General features: G+C 39.0%; 1 protein-coding gene across 2 annotated transcripts in view; it reads right to left on the reverse strand.

Moving 5' to 3' along the window:
• GRID2 (glutamate ionotropic receptor delta type subunit 2) overlaps positions 1 to 17,665 on the reverse strand; it is a gene marked incomplete at both ends in the record, with an annotated part of 746,220 nt that overhangs the window by 304,595 nt on the left and 423,960 nt on the right. The window contains 2 exons of one of the 2 annotated variants that reach the window (XM_082482246.1): positions 1,137 to 1,342; positions 17,358 to 17,642. In XM_082482246.1, the coding sequence (XP_082338372.1) occupies positions 1,137 to 1,342; positions 17,358 to 17,642 (491 nt within the window). The remainder of the gene's footprint in view (positions 1 to 1,136; positions 1,343 to 17,357; positions 17,643 to 17,665) is intronic. The other variant, XM_082482247.1, reaches the window with a different exon arrangement.

Raw genomic sequence — 17,665 nt, forward strand, 5'->3', positions numbered from 1 at the left:
GTGGCAGTTCTGCTGACCCCCTTCCTTGCTTCTCCCAGAATTGAGAACTCTATCATTTCATGGTCACTGTTGCCAAGACGGCCTCCAACCATCACATCCCCCACAAGACCTTCCCTGTTTACAAACAACAGATCCAGCAGGGCACCTTCCCTAGTTGGTTCTTTCACTAGTTGTGTTAAGAAGTTATCCCCAGTGCCTTCCAGGAACTTTCTAGACTGTTCCCTTCCTGCTGTATTGTATTCCCAGCAGATGTCCGGCAAATTGAAGTCTCCCACGAGGACTAGAGCTCGCGATCTTGAGACTTCTCCCAGCCGTTTATAGAATATTTGGATCTATAAATAGATCCAAAGAGAAATTATTGCACAGAGAAAGTGCATTTTTATGGAGCAGAAAATAAATATATATTTTTAACCATTGATTGATGATGAAGAGTATACAAGCACGCAAAACCCCACACTTGAAACAGCACAGTGCTGTGTAAAAAGAACCACGCCATTAATTTAAAAAAATTACACAAGTCGCAGTGGAATGTGATATGCAGGTCTTCCATCTCTAAATCCTGAAGAGCTTTTTGAAAATTCTGTCCATATTGCTTGCAGCTTTTGTTTAAATACAGAAGCATAACTTTAGACTATCATCTTAAATTCTTTGTTCGGATCCAATCCTTCATAAATTCACTATCTTACTACTCCTTGGTGGTACACAACAGATCATTATTGAACATTATTTTATATAAAAAATGAAATGCCAATCTGGTAAACACATTTTGTCCACAAATACGTATTTTATATATATATATATAAAAGTAATAATAAAAATTTTTGTCAGTTGTAAAGATTTTTTAGTGAGGGACACTATGAGCAAGGGAATAGCAATACAATATCCACAGGTGTCAAACAGAAGTTTGAAGACTCGTTCTTCTGCATATTTCCTAAATGCTTTTCCTCATGCAGAATGTGGTTATACTGTTCTGTATGCACGTTTATGAGCATGAAAAAACACCCTTGCATTTTTAGTTGGGGTTTTGGGGTGGTATTTTTTTGATTGTTCTTATGAAGTCAAATAAACTGAGTCTTTTGACAAACAGCTGCAGTCTTGGTCAACAAAACAAGAAGTTACCAGCGATAAACACATACCTCTGTTATGAATGATTTGGCTGTTGAGGGGTTCATGACAAGAATAGCCCGTCTCAGAGTGTCCCGGTAGCGGTTCAGCTCTTCTATTCGCATAGTGGCAAAGAGCCCCGTGATCATTTTGTTGATGTTGTTTTCTACTTTCTGCAATGCTACATCCATCCCCTGTTGAGATACTTTGTCCAAAAACTCTTGTATTCCACGGATATCTAGGAAAATCAAGAGCCAAACAAGATTTTTATTGGTAAGTGGAAAAAAGACACAAATAACTGTTCAGTTCATCTTACAGAAGCATTTTGTTCAGCATCAGGTAGATTCTTATGGGCTTTCACTCAATATTCATTGGAGCTCTTCCTAAGCTATGCTCATGACTTTTCTCAAAGTACTAAAAGAGGAGAAAGAATGGCCACACATCAGCTACTGTCCAAAAGAACCACTAGAAAACAAACCTACAAATCTTTGTGGCAACTTACCTAATTTGGTCATTGATTCATCATACTTGTTTCTTGTTTTTCTTAACAGACTTTCATGCTAAAGTTCATAAACACCAGTGAAGCTATGACGACTGTAACACACAGTACTTCCTTTGAATAAGGGTTGTCAGAGAGCAACTGAGGGGGAGGAAGGCAGGAAGCAGATTGTTTTCTTTTGCAGAACTCAAAATTACGTTATACACTGCAGCACTAGGTAACTTAAAGTTTCTAAGTGAAGTTTGGGCTGTCCACTCATCTGAAAGTATTAATGTGGTTGTAAGTTGCACAGCTATTTATCTCCTTCAAAAACAAAACAGAAACCAGACATATAGTTGCAATGGTACTGCCTGCTCTCGTCTGATGCCATCACTGGTGGCTGAATTTAACAAGTTCTTCGATAGCAAACTACTCTAGCAGAGCTTCCTGGCTCACTCCGAGTAAAGCCTTCTTTAAAAATGACTTGGAAAGGAAGAATTGATCAGCAAAATGCTAACTGTGTTCGCCACCTCTCTTGTCATATCTTTAATGTCTCTTCCAAACTGGAATGGCTGGGTACTCTCACATTGTGATGCTACCTCAAAATGGTCCAGGCCTTTTCCAGTAGTGAATTCCACAAGAGTGAGCAAAAAGCTTGTCTGCTTGTTGTTGTTGTTTTTCCTGCTCTTTTGAATGGCTTTATCCAAAAAAACAAACTGAGCCTAAAATTTAAAATTGTTCCATTACTTCACATGTCAGAGCAGGGCAGAGCCTGAGGAAAATCCCTCCAGCCTCACCAAGACCTCACCCTCTGACTTCTACCCACCACTGCAGTTTCTCAATCTTCTTTCTGGTGCTAAATCACCAGTTCCCTGATGTGGCTCCTCTCCCCGGCGGTCACTCAGACCTGCTATCCCAGAGGACATTCACCAAGACAACCTTCCTTCCCTGCTGGCACGCCAGCCTCCCACACATCCATCTGATCTCATTTAGAGGAACAAGACATAGTCTTAGAGCCAACAAAACAGAAACAGTCCGACACAGGCATTAGTTATTAAAAAAAAAAAAAAAGAAACCAGTAATGCAACATAAAGAAATCTCTTTCTTCAGAAATTACTTTTTGAAAACTCATCAAAAAAAGTATTTCTCCCATTAGAATACCAAATCTGGGCTCTCCTAGCTGTCTAGTGTTCAATCCCATCCCTGTTGGATTTCTGTTCCTGCCTTGCTTTCCTCCTACATCCCTGGTGCTCTATCTTGTCTCGATTGCACATTTTCCAGGGGAATGGTCAGACCTGAGGCCACAGGCTGATCATGCATCTTTCTTCACGAAACATATTTGAGAAAGCTTCCTATTAGATTTTCACAACTGCTTGGCTACTCTGAGATCTTTCATCCTCATCCATCCTCTTCTCCTACTCCCTGTCCTTCTTATATGGGGGAAGGGGGTGTGGGGTGTGCAGAGGGCTCTACTTAACCATAACATGGGTTGAGTAAATATGGGATGGAAAAATCTCAAACGCATTCGTATTACTGGAAGCACTTTAGATGCTGTTCACATGTGATGCAAGAGGACAGCAAAAGGCTGGAAAAATCAGACTGAAAGAATGTAGGGATGCCTGAGCACGAAAGGCTCTAAGCGCTAGAAGAGATGTTACACGAACGACTATAAACTCCACCCGGAAAGGGCTCTTGGTTGGACCTTAGGGTGTTCTGTTTTGCAGGTGATACAAGTGACACCACGCTGGTCTATTGTGATAACAGCCCAGGGTAACCCCAAGACAAACCAGAGAATAGTGGAGCACGTAGTTGTTGTTTTACTTTGTCAGGACTGCAGTAGCTACATTCTCATAGGGGTACACTGCCAGGTGACAGCTTTTAGAGGAACTAAAGTTCATTTTAAGACCAGGGAAAATCACAAAAATCACTCCTTTTGTGGAAAAACAACACTGTGAGGAAGTCCTCTAAAATTTTCCTGCGAAACTGCCTGGACCCCAGCTCCCTCCATTAGCCATCAAGAGCGCAGTACTACCAGCACTCGGCTGCAACCATGAGGCAAACGTGGCTGGAGGTCCAGGCTGCAAGGGGGAGAATTCTATGACTCCCCACCCCTAGCAAAGCATCAGCAACATGACAGAGAAACCTGTGTGATACACCCCTAAGAAGATTACGGAGATATCACATGTGGATTTAACATGGGAACTATGATGGTGAAAGTATAAGATCAATGCAACTAAGGTCTGGCTAGCAACCATGGCAGATGAACGCTACACAACCCAAAAGGAGCCTAGCAGGAATACTCCAGTGTCCAGATCTGATGGGCCTTCAGGGAAAAGCTGGAAATACCCGAGGGAAAAATCTTTATGCTGACTTTGCTGGAAAAAAATATACCAAAGCTAAATTCAAGCTTTCCTCTTTTCCAAGTGTAGTGAATGCTCTTTTTACTGAGCTATACATTTGAGGATTTGGGGGCCCCAACATACAGGTTCTGACAAACACTGGTGATTTTTGCATTTGACTTCAGTTTATGGCAAAATAAGGTATCTGAGAAGTTCTGGGTTTCACAGAACTCCAGCAGCTCGATCAAGAAGATCTGAGGCTAAGACACTCACACCTTGATCTGCTTATTTTTGACCACAAACATAAGGAAAACAAAGTTCAATCTCCACGGTAGAGAAAATGTTCTGCTTGTCTCCCCAGCAGACATGTACTAAGTAGAGAATATTACAGACAGCCATCCTCCTCTGCCACCAGATTACCAAGATACTTCAAATTATAAAGAAATAGCCATGTAATATCTTATAATCAAACAGTCCACAAAAATAATCCAACAGGGTCAGTCTTGGAAGTCAGACTGTCACAATTAGCAAGTTGGGTCTCTTGTCTAGAGCTCTAAAATACCACGAACTGGAAAGAAATGGTCTTTTAAGCGTTTAAGCTATTTTGGGCATTCAGCCCCACAACCCCATCCTTCAGACACTACCGAAACACCAGTATTACTAAACACTTGAAGAATAGTTTAAGCATGAATAAAATACAGCCTTACCCTAAAAATAAAGTTCCATAAGAGAATCAGATACTAATTACAGCTTCTATTTAATGTCTAAATCAGGAAAATTAAATTCAATCTAATCAGAGATGTTAGAATTTTTTTGGCGCTTTAAATACCAATTTAAGAAGCAACAAGATCATTTGAACTGCTACTAATATGCCTAGTTTTATGTAAATGATAAAATAACTTTTTACTTTAACCCCTTAGTTCTAAATTTCCCAAGGCTCGCTCACTCTGAGATTTACTCACAACATCCAGACAAATGGAATAAAAACTGGATGCAACCAACCAGTTGGAGCCAAAGTTATTGAAGTACAAGGCACATATGTAAATGGGATCTTGATGCACCATCAAAATATCAAGGGGGAAAAGTTACTTAGGCTATGAAAGCCTTTTAGAAAACCTAAATTCTGTAGCATAAATCCATATATATCCTTCTCTGACACCAGAACAAGGTAGGCAGGGACTGCCAAACAAAGTTTAATTTGTCCTTTCAAAACAAGAAAGTAATTTCACTTGACCTGAATTTATAAACACACAGGAGTTATTGGTTGATATTCTGTATAATCTGTGTTGTCCCAGAAGCCAGATTATGGGATCAAATGGCTTTGTTTGCCACAAATATCTGCAAATATAAGCAATGAAACAATTATATTGAATCTTCTCTAAATGAAGGGCCAAAAGGGACAGAGATCCAGCATTATTCGCAGTTCTACATTTACTAGGTGACCATGCCAACAGTATGGTATCTGTGTGATAAACTTTTCGGAAAACAGCACCATTCTAATGGGAAAGATACCAAACCAAGATTCATAAAACTTCTTTACTACTTCTGCCCTCGGCATTGATACAACACAAAGCCATGGGCAGGAAATAAATACAGACTTTGCTTATACCTCAGCTTCCTCGGTAGAAGAATGGAGATATTGGTGATGCTCACGTGCTGCTACGAAACAGCAGGGAGCACACAAAAACACCCTGCTATTTAAATCATGATGGTGCTTCCAATATTCCAGCAGCAAGTCACTAGCAATGATCATATTCAAAGCGTATGCCAAAGAACAGATGCTGCCACTGAATGGGCAGCATTATCTTTCCTGCGTGGATTGTCTCAAAGTGGCACATATCCACACTGCACTGTGGAATCATCTTTCTAATGGATAAACTCCTTCTGCAGAAAAATCTGGCAAGCAACCTGTGGCACAGATGGCTCTGCTGTGGAGAGACAGGACTGTTCATGTCTGGAACACAGGTGTTTCTCGCCCTGAATTTGCTAGCCAACCTGTTGCCCAGCCAGAAGACGCATTTCTGTTTTCTATTTAAATCAGATGAGTCACAGTCATTTCCAGAAATGCAGAAGAGCCGCTCATTATCACCAGTATTAATTATCCTCCTTACTGATGAAAGCCAAAGTTACCGCATAGAGACAGACCAATGCTAGAGCCAAAGTTGCTATCTCCTCTCTCCAACTCATGTCACTATTAGTTAGCATTACATTTTCTGTTTTCACTGTACAGCCATCACTTCCACTCTACGCATGCATGCACAAGAACACGGTACCATTCTGCAGTCAGATACTCAGCCTCAGCTATAAGGTTAAACCAGGCTGGGAATTTAAAGGAAACATTACCAAACATTCTCCTTTTAACCAAGATTGTGGCTAATTTAAGAGATTGGGAAGTTGCCTTGGAAAGTCTAATAAATAAAGAGCAAGGCAAGCAAAATTTATCAAGGACACTGTTGGAAATGACCTTCCCTGACCACCCATACGTAACCATGCCATCACTAGGTGGAGGTCTATAGGAAGGTCTTATGCTCTGCACCGCTGGTGCACAGAAGGTCCAACACTGGGCACAGCAGACTGGCTGCAGCTGAGGTGAACGTGCAGAGCATCCTGCGTGGGTGAGCGCAAGGCCCGTGGCCTCCTAAGCTCTGAAGACCTGACTGATATACTCAAATGCAGGTACTCAGCATGACATAACTCAAGCTGAGATCTGAACTCAGGTGCCAGCTTTATTCATAGACTTTTCATTACTGTGCCAGTTGTTGCGGACCTGACCTAAAAAAGAACTTAGGAAATGAAGCACAAGTCAAATTGAGCGCAAGCACCAAAAACCCACACCGTCTTTTCGTTCAGCAATCTTTTCAATACTGGAGAAACGACAAGAATCAGGTTAATATCATAAATGCTGCTGCAGAGAAAGCTCAGAGCAGAGCTAAGCATCCTTCACAGGCTATGGGTCCCACACCTAAAGCTCCTTAAATGACCAACCTGGCAGGAACACTCAGACCTCCCCTAACACAAACAATAGCACCATTTAACAGAAAGCTCAGCAGCTGTGTGGCAGAAAATATGCCCAGCCAGGTGAGAGGGAAGTGGAGCCAGAATTTTCAGCAGATCAGGAGGATAAAAATACCACAGCTTTTCTCAACACCAGATTACAGGAGAGATTGTGTATTTGCTCTCTTTTCATTGAAGTCTTTATACTGTATATGTGATACACCTCGTACAAGAAGATTGATTCCCGACTTCCACAACCTGATCCTAAAATAAAATTAAAAAAAAAAAAAGTAGGCCTTCCACAAGAGTTTGGTGGTGTTTTTGTTTTTGTTTTTTTTTTTTGTTTTTTTTTTTTTTTTTTAAATCACTGGATCAGATGTTCCTCTCACTTCTTTGTTCCCTCTGCCCCTACGTAACTTTCTTTTGCCATCTCTGTTTCTATGCAGAGGAATAATTTCAGAGGGACCAAGTCACTTAATTCCTCTTGGGGAAGTCTAATGATCAGGACATCCTAGAACTAAATATGCTGAGGGTCAGGCATCTCGTACAGGAAAACCAGTATGCATACGCAGTAAAGATTTTACAAGCCATACAAAATGAACAGTAAATGTTAAATGACTCGCATGCTAAGTACCTCTTATAGCCTTATTAAAAGTGAGAAATCTACAGTAGATGTAAATGCAAAGTTTCTAAAAAATTTTCAGATCATACTATGACCTGGAGAGGAGAAAGATGGCACTATTCACCAATGGTAATAAATTAATCTATCCACCTCTGTCATTGTATTCCACCTAAATTACAAGGCACTCACAGTTACACAGCACCTTGGTTATCTCAAACCTGGTTTACAGTCATTAGCTCATCCTCCCTCTGATACCGTTTCAGATCTGAGAACATCTTCCTCACAGTATCCAGATGATAAATACCGACTGATTCAGCTGCGGCAGTAAAGGTGAATGCACCTGTCATAAATATTCGCTGGCTGATTTACACAAAAGACCACTTTATTTGTACAGTTGATGAGAAAAGCCATTGTATAACAAATTACACTGTTCAAATTCTTATCAAGAAAGCTTTATAAGTCTAGCGCAGTGATTCTTCCTTACACAGTGATAGCTAACATGACAGCAACTATTAATTATGGAAATGCACCGCACACAAGGGAGCTGTGCGGCTCTGGCCGGACTCTGCCGGTGCCACTGCTCGGCTTAAAGCCTTGAGCAAAGTGTTCGCATTCCTGTGTACGTGTTGGTATTTATTAACATGGTTCAGATCTAGACGGAGGAAAACAACAATTTAGCATGATGATTCAATAACAGTCCTTCATCCTACTTTCACAGCAGTGGGCTCCCCTCTCATTAGTCAGCTTACATGTAATTCAGAAAACCTCCAAAGTAAAGTAAACAGAAAAAAACCATCTACATAGCTCTTTCATATCAGCATTTGGGAACGCAGAGGGAGAAGTTACGTGAACTGTTTCAGCTAGCTTCAGAGAATATAGCAGCAGGTCAAACTCATTGTAAGTAAATTTAAGCTCAAATCTTCAATTACATAGGAAATCTTATTTATATTATCAAAATTTCTGGAACCTAGGCAAGTGGGGAGGATATTGGGGTAAACTGAAAATTTGTAAATGGTAAGAATGACTGCAAATTCCTCCCTTGCTTGCATTTTTCTGAAGTTTCACATATCCAAAAAAAGAAAACAAATTTTCTCTGATTTCTTAATATCATCCAGTTGAGAGAAAGGAAGAAGAATATAAATATATATGTGGGGTTTTTTTGGGGGGGGGAAGATGTTTCCATTTCAAACCATAATTAAAACAGTAACTTCAATTTTGTTGTTCGATATGAACTACTGTGGCACTACTGAAATGTCTACATAATCCTTATTTTAAAGGATCAACCAAATGTCATTTACATTAGCCACTTTTTGTTTCATGCCATATATCAATTACTGGAGATTATCCTTTAAACAAGAAAAATCAATATAGATAGTCTCAAGTAGCTGAATCAAATTTGGGAAAGAGATAACTTTTCCAGTTTTGAAATCCTGCAAGATTTAGGTTTCCAACCTTACTGGTGATTGACACAAGATTTTTCCTTTGAGTTTCTCAGTTTTTCAGCTGGAATAAAGAAAAAAAAAAAAGCAGAGGATAAAAAAGATAAATAAAATTGAAGCTAGAACTAATCCTTAAGAGTATCAACTGTTACCTTAGCTTCTCAAAAATAGAAAGGGAGTCAGATTGTGATCACCCCTCACCCATGGAGGCTGACAAACCAATAAATTCCATAATCACGTACTTTTGATTGTGTAACCTGCCTTCTACCTTTTCATTCAATTTCTTTTTGACTACAGTTTGCATTAGAGATTTCCAAAAGGCTTTTAGGAGTTGTCTTTCAGTAAAACAACCTCTTGCAAAAAAATAAATTTTCCCTGCCAAGCGCCTCCAAAAATGATAATGGCTTAGAGCCTAGCACTGTTTATCTTCAGCATTTACTCTCCTGTTAAAAATCACACCGAATTTGAAAAATTATACGTAAATCCTATACAACTGTAAAGCAGTGCTCCATACCTCTGCCTAGATATATGCCATTATTTAATAGAAAGTAATCTATACTTATGTCTGTATGATACACCAACTCTCTCTGTAGGTCCCTACTGCTCCCTGTTGCATTTCATAAGCATGAGGAACCAGGCATCCCTTTCCAAGGAGGTTAGTGGGGAACAGCGAAGCAACTGTCCTTGCAGACTTCCTGGTAATAAACCAAGTGTGACTATATGTGTTATAATCTTACTTAAATTGTTCTCTGACTGTGCATCAATTTGCTCCTCAATATTTTTTTCAGTCGATTAAAAGTTTCCACTGTGGGAACAGGAATATTTTATGAGTGGACTGGTGCTGTGAAGAACATAAGCTATGAAAGCGATGCTGATAAACTAAGATTAAGAAACACTGCAATAAATATTTTCTACCTTTTTCCTTTCCCTCTGCTTCCTCTTTTTCTTGACTGCTTAAAAGTCTCAGAGAGAAGGCTCCTTTTCAATTTATGATACTATGCAGACTGGGCATATACAAAAGGAATCTCATACCTGTGCAAAACCTCGAGGTAGCACCTCATTTACAGCCACTACCCATTGCACAGCTATCAAAAGAACATCTACAGTTTTATTTTGACCTCAGCACTGAAGTTATAGATATAATAAAAAATTTGGTCGTTCTTCCTTCCTAACACAACGTAGACGGCTGTCAGGCCAAGTCTTCAAATACTTTATCCATTCCATCCTTAAAGAGAGCAACGTGAGCGAACGACAAACCCTCTCTTACCTTTCTACATATTCACTTATAGCTCCTGGAATGCATTTCCCCAACCTATTATGTGGTTAAAACACAGAAGCATGGCCATTGTTCCACTAGAGAAAATTTATAGAATAGTTCGGTTATCTTAGAAGTTGAATAATTCTAGGGTCAAGCAAAATATATATTCATTTTCCAGTGGTAATGTCAACCAGCAAAAGCAAGCTGTTATGAAAGCTCTCACAAGCAACTGCTAACTTGCAATATAATTAAGTGACACGTTAAAGTTACACAGAAGAAAAATACATGTTTCTTTCCTTATCTGGATGACATAATAAATACTAATGGAAAAAAAAAAGTTCAATAATAAGCTTGAATTAATTATATGTTTATTGAAGCACAGTGAAGTAAATGAGTACAGGAAGTTGGCAAAGAGCCAGATGAGTAATAAACAGTTTTAAGACTGTCTGGAGGCAGACTTGAGAATATTATAGTCATCAGGCAGCTGAAAACAGCCTCAGGGTAATTATAAGCATTTGCAATCGATTAAAGAAACTATGATTCTTTTATGAATCTTTATTAAACTTCCATTAAAACTTTAAATGATTTGAAAATGTTGTGTTTTCAAGCACATCTTTGTCAGTGGTCACCATCCATTTATTTCTGGAAAATGCGTACGCAGGAAAGTATCAACGGAATTACTTACTTTATATGTTTTTTAAAGGAGATACTAGGAATCCAGGGCCCATACATGCAGACGGGCTCAGAATATCACCCCTCTTACATGACAGGAGGCAGCCTCTCTACTAGCAGCTCAGCCTTTCAAGTTCCAGGTATAATCCCTTCTTTTCCAGGATCTTTAAAGAATAGTACACTGATCATATAGCATCATATATAGCATATAGCATTACACTCTTTTTTTTTTCCCCATGGGCAGGGACACCTTCCACCGGACCAGGTTGCTCAAAGCCCCTACCAGCCTGGCCTTGAACGCTGTGAGAGATGTGGCATCCACAGCATCTTTTTAGACCACTGCCTTCATCCTTCCCTCATGCACAAATAACCTGAAACCCCTGTGTATGCTGAAGAGCAAAAGGAGAGATCCGTAAGAACTTTCTGTGAGACAGATGCCCTCTAAACTCTTTCCTACTGCTAAAACTTCTCTGTTCCCTTCCAGCAAAATCTTCAATTATTTCTTCAATCTCCTTTTACTATGGAATGTCTCCTTTAGCCTCACAGAGCGAATTCCCTTCATAGCCTTAATGCTTGTTTTGTTTCTTTTCTTTAGAAAAGCTAAAATTAAATTAGTAACTAACAGAATGGCAAATATCCATTGCCAAAATACATAGTATTAGTAGGAAGGTCATAATCTGTAAGCAAAGATATCTTAGTCCTGGAATCAGTAAATATGGCATCAATCAACAGTGAAGGCTGCATATCAAAGGCATGCTGGGTTGAAAAATACAAGGTTAGGCCAGAAATTTGGACAGAGAAGTGGGGCTTCTTAACTTTTTTTTTTTTTTTAATATAAAATACAGAAGGGTTTTAAAATATTACTGCCACTGCCACAAAAGAGAACAGGAAATAAGACTACATTCATTCTCCAGAAACAATCTTATCCCCCCAACCTTTCTCGATAAAGTGAAGAATCTTTCCATCTGCTTTGGCACCAACAAAGCATTAAAAATGAATATTTTCAAACAGCTAGACTTTCTCCTTTTCATCTTAGAAATGTAGAGGTACCTACGCTGTAAATTGCCTGAAATTCACAATTATGTTCTTGCAATGATTGACTGGTTTCTTCATAAAGAATTTACTACTACAGAAAAGTATCTACATATTCCTGGAAAATACAGTGAACTGTAAACTACCTGAAGAGTAAGAGATGAATTACAAAAGCTTGCCCCGAGTTGATACACCACAGAGAGAAAACCCAACAATACGCTGGGATTCCAGGTCAATTACTCTGCTTATATAGCCTGAACTCACACATTCAGATCTCAAACGACTATATGATTTGTTTTCCTTCTGTGTTTGAATGTGTGTCTTTTTCATGCTGCTATTTGGGGACTGGCCATTGTCAGATGCCAGCCTGTGGGTGAGGCAGGATTTGCCTTTTCAAACTGCGGTTTGTTTGCTTTGAACTCAAACCCATAAACTGAAGATGTAATAACTTGGCAAAGCTTGTTCTAAATGTTTACAGATGTCAGTGGCTCTTTTTACCAATGTAAACTCTGCCGTTTCCAAAGGTATAAGTTACACATTTACAGTGTCCAGTCTGAAAATGCCTTCACCGAAAAGGGTGCTGATGGTCCTAAGGAAGAGTTCAGAGACTTGGAGGAACTGCTCAGTCTCTACACTGGCTTGTGAGAATGAGATGCACAGCCACTCTCTGCAGCATAGTCATCCCACGGTTTGAGCTGAGCAGTCAAGAATAAAAAGAGTGGGAGCCAATTTGGCTGCCTGTACATACTGTGTGGATAGTAATTTTAATAGCAGGTTGAGAATGGCATCAATCTACTGCATAATTTTGCTGCATTTCATGACGCCTACTCTTTAACTGTGTAAGAAGACTATCCTTAATGGTGTTTGAAGCAGCGCAGTATTGCCCTTGAACACTCTTAATATCCTCATATGAAATTTTCTTAAATCAAATCAGATTTCATGTGCTGGGCAGGCCTTTATCTCGTTTTATCTCAAGAAACAAAACACACTGAATACAGAGGGACTGACTGCACTATTGTCACCGGGACTTTGATCTAGATCATCCCAGCAGTGCGCAAGGATAGGGGAAAAAAACGACTCATTCTGATTTTCTCAAGTTCATCTGAGTTTATAGTAAAGAAATGTAAAGATGCAATTATAGTAAATGAAATACAAACACCACCTAAGTCTGCCCGAGTTAAAACATTCTCTTTTCTTACCTCCTCATTAATTAACTGTTACTATGCATTAGACTCACATTTGTTACTGCCAAGGCTCTACCACGGACAAAAGACTACGGCTTTACTAAAATCTTTCACTAGTTACTCAGCTTAACTAAGTCAACAGCAGAAAAATACTTTTTATTATCAATGTGTCTTTTGTTCCACTTCGTATTAGAATAGACAGCCTACATGCAATTTTACTTGGAAAAAAACCCAACAGATAAAAACTTAGATGTCAACTATTTCAGAAATGCATTTCTACATCACTTCAACACCCAGCTGGTTATGACTTAATGAAAGAATTGCTTCCTTCAGAGACTTTAACTTACTTTGTTAGTAAAGAATCTTTAAATAGACTTGAATCTTCTAGCATTTAGATAGATGTGTTAAAATGTTAAAACTGAACATACTTGTCTACTTACATCCAAAAAAAAAAAAAAAAAGAATAAAAGAATTTGGGAGTTTTAAACAAGGATAATATTGGGGAACTAACTCTCAGCCCTGCAGAAAGACACATTTCCAATTATAAATAATTCTCTAACTCTCTGATAATGAAAAGGAATCTATCATAGACTGCAAGATAAAAATCAAAAGCAATTCAATTCATAGGATTAAAAAACTATGATATTGATAAATTAACACATAAATGGTTGCAGCTTCTTTTAAAGGTGCAAGGGGTCTGGTTTAGCACAGTATTTACTTTGGACACGAGCCCAATTTTACTTTAGGAAAATTTATTTTAAATTCAAAATGCACATTTTCTTTCACAGAACAAAATTATTACTGGAAATAATTTCAGTAATACAACTAAAGTATTTTGTTATATCGCTATACAAAATAATTTCTCAGAAAGGAAGGTATTGGAATTCTGCTGGTTGCTGAAACCAGTCTAACAGCGTTTTCATATTTTCTAACTTACAAAAAGATGGCAACAATGGGAAAAAAAATAAAGGATTAACACACATCAGAATCAATATTCCCATTACTTCTCAAGTGCCATTTACTGCTATGGAGACATCACTTAATGTTATGAGACACACCTTGAGAAGGAAAGATCACCACATACAAAGAAACCCCACTGGGACAAGAAATTGTTCTGTTTGCACAAGTTTAAGCTCTGCAGAGGACTGTGCAGAACATATCAATAATCTCTTCCTAATACAAATTTAATTCTAATGCAAGTGTTGATCTCCCACCTACTTTACTGTTTAATACTAAACGTTACATTAAAAAGTCTAATATTAACCGCTGCAAGCAGTTAAACTGAGCAAAGCTTCCAACCACAATTTGATTTTAGGTCTGTATGAGCTAAGAAAAGAAATAAGACTCACTGCTGCAGATCCTCTCGGGCAAGACGAAGAATGGAACTGGAATTTTCCAGAGGGAATTGCAACCACCCTTAGCTGCACCGACACTTTGACCAAAGTGTTGGCTTACCCCGGATCTCCACCCCACGTCCGCAAATTCTTTCTAAACAGGCACAGAAGCCAATGATAATGTTCCCTTCATCAATCTCTTCTGGGCTTCTCGGGCCAGCTCTCTTTTATAAAACCCAAACCGATGCTGGGATTTTATTTCTTTTTTTAAAGTATTTCACATCTATAGAACCATGTAAATGAATAACTTTATCAAACATCACAGAATCATAGAATAATTAGAGTTGGATGGGACTTCAGGTGGTCACGTAGCCCAACCTCCTGCTCAAAGCAGGGTGAAGACAGAATTCAGACTTCTCCACTCTATGATCCATTCTCAAGTGATTCCAGCTCCTCTTTTCACACCCTGAATTCCTCCGGCCCTCCCTCTGTGCAAGCCCATCTTTGGTCAATACAGAACCCGGGAGGAGAAAACGTGCACTGCTAACATACTGGAAATGCTTTGAGTATATCAATAAAATAGCAGGAAAAGGGGAGAAAGCAACATAATTTGTTAAGAATTATAATAAGCTCCTGGCAAGATTGGTCTCTAAGGACTGCTAAGAAAATAACGGCATCACAGGTACAAGGAAAACTACTGCCATAGATCAAAAAGTGGCTAAAAGAATTAAGAACAGGCAAAATACTGTGTCAAGCCTAATGATTTCACCTGAAACAGGGTAGTGAGGAATTAGAGGGGCATTCCAGTATGAGCAAGAAGAGGGATTGGAGAGACCGGGAACAACTCTCACAGTAACGGAAAGAACAAGAGAGTCCTCAGGTAAGAGATGGTGATCTGAAACTTCTGCTCTTGTGTTCCATATTAAAAGTGGAGGAGGAGATAGTCAATGAAATCAGCAACATAAAATTTTATAAAGAAACTGTAGGAAACAAAGAGAATACAGAAACTGCTTGCTGCTCTAGGATGGCTGTTGAAATTAAGGATTTACTACAATTTAAAGAAACATTATACCTTTGTACAGATAATATACCCTACTCAGAGTTGCAGGTTAACTTAAAGCTCAGGTTGCATTAAAAAAAAAATAAAATCTTTCTATTCATGGTGTTAGTCCCAAAGTATTCACATACACACAAACAAACAAACAAAGACAACACAAGCTCCTAAAAACCTCACAAAAACCCCACCCAAAATACCCGAACCACACAAATGGTTAGGAAGGGGACAGACTGCTCGGTACATACAAATGAAGACCATTTTTTTGGCACCTTTTCCTGATGTACATGATAGTGATCACTGATCAGAGTCAAATTACCAATCTGCCTTGGCCGGTAGGGCATTGCTTGTAGACTGCTGAAGTCAGAACGCCATAAAGGCTGGTGGAAAGACTTAATACCTGCCACATGTCATGTCTGGGGATGATGTGTCACTGAATGAGCTACTGGTCTGAAACGTATTCCTTGCAGGCAGGCATCTGGGTTACATAAGTCACACCATAATGAGATTCTTACCCAGAAATCAAGGACAAAATGACAGTGTCTGAAGCACATTCTCTAATTAAATAAGGAAACTTGAATAATTTAAAACTAGTATTTACAAATATAATTATTCAAAAATATTAATTATAAAATTTGTTCAAGGTTTTTAAACCCCAAAATACATGCAAAAAGGTATGTTTTAGCTGGCAGGATTATGGTGGTCTTCATATGTACACTGGTACTGAAATGCACAAACTCATAAAACATGAACAGAAATACTCTTTGCTGCAAGCTTTTTGGATGGGTTTTTAATGTGTGTTCCTCACCCTATGGCTGGTGCTTTTAGGTGCTGCTTTGTTATAAATAGGAACTCTCCTATTCATCATTTTCTATCTTTCTAATTTAAGAATTTATTATGTAGCCAGGGAACAAAAATCAATAACACCTGACCTGAATGAACCAGATATTATGCACAGCGAATCGCTGAAGTGAGCATTTTTCCATAACTCGAAGATTTAACTTTGAAAGTAAGTTTTAAAATGTTCTTCCAAACCAGTCATGATTACTGATGAATAATGGATGCATCTGAAGAAAACAGGTCTGGTTTCAAAGCAATTTTCCATAGAAAAAAGATCATAAAATTAGTTAGATAAGGCACCTATACTACAGAAATCTGTCCAACTCTCCTCTCAGCCGTAGAAAATACCTGTAATGAACTCAGCTGAGTCACTGAGCTGGATGGTGCAGTCTTGTCATGCCACCGTCTGTGTTGCACTTTCTCTATTATACAACAACCATCAGTTCAGCACCTTTCAGGAATACTGAACGAACTCAAAAAAGAAGGAACATTGTCTTCTCCAGGCCCTCCTCCTCAAGTTCTTCGCTCTACAGAAGTTCTCTCTACAAGTTCTACATTTATGAATAGCAGTTCATCCTTGCCGAGGTCTCTGTCCTACATTCACCACTGCTTCAGCTTCTGGCCATCAAATATATGCCAACAGACAGGAGAGATTCACCACGCAAGAAACAAAGGCATTGTCTCTTGAATTGTCATCTTAGATTTCTGTAGTCCAAAAAAACAAGAGAGCTTGCTAAAAGATTTTATGCTTCATAAACTCTGGCAGTACAGAAAGCCAGGCAAATTCTCCACTTACCAGCTAACTCTAACAAACAAATTATCAAATAAACCTGTAAACTTTGATGGATTTTAGAAATAGATTTCTCTGAGGTGCTGTGAAACGCTGACAGAATCATAAACGTTCACAAGCAAAACATAATCTATTGGAAGACTATAAAGATGTAACGCAACTGCTTTCAACAGAATTATGGATTTGACAAAAATCACCCTGCTACATAAATACTTACCATAGTCATTATCATAAAAAATAATGAATTTCTGCCAGGCATATTCCGTGACCACCCTCAAGATGACATCATTTAAGTAGACAGGGGGGCGGACGGAGAGCGTGTAGTCATCGTTGCGGTTGCTCCTGGTGAGCCCGCAGCCGCTCCTCGGTGTTCCTGCTGTTGAGCGCTGGATGAAGAGGTGAGGGATGTGCATGGCGTCTGCCAGCGACTGCAGGGATCCTGCTGACGTGCAGCCAATGGAGCTGACAAGGGCCAGGATGCCTTGGTTCATCAGGTCACAAGCTGCAAGAAAGCACAGAGATATT

Source organism: Vanellus vanellus (genome assembly GCF_965231255.1).
Source record: "Vanellus vanellus genome assembly, chromosome: 4".
NCBI lineage: Eukaryota > Metazoa > Chordata > Aves > Charadriiformes > Charadriidae > Vanellus > Vanellus vanellus.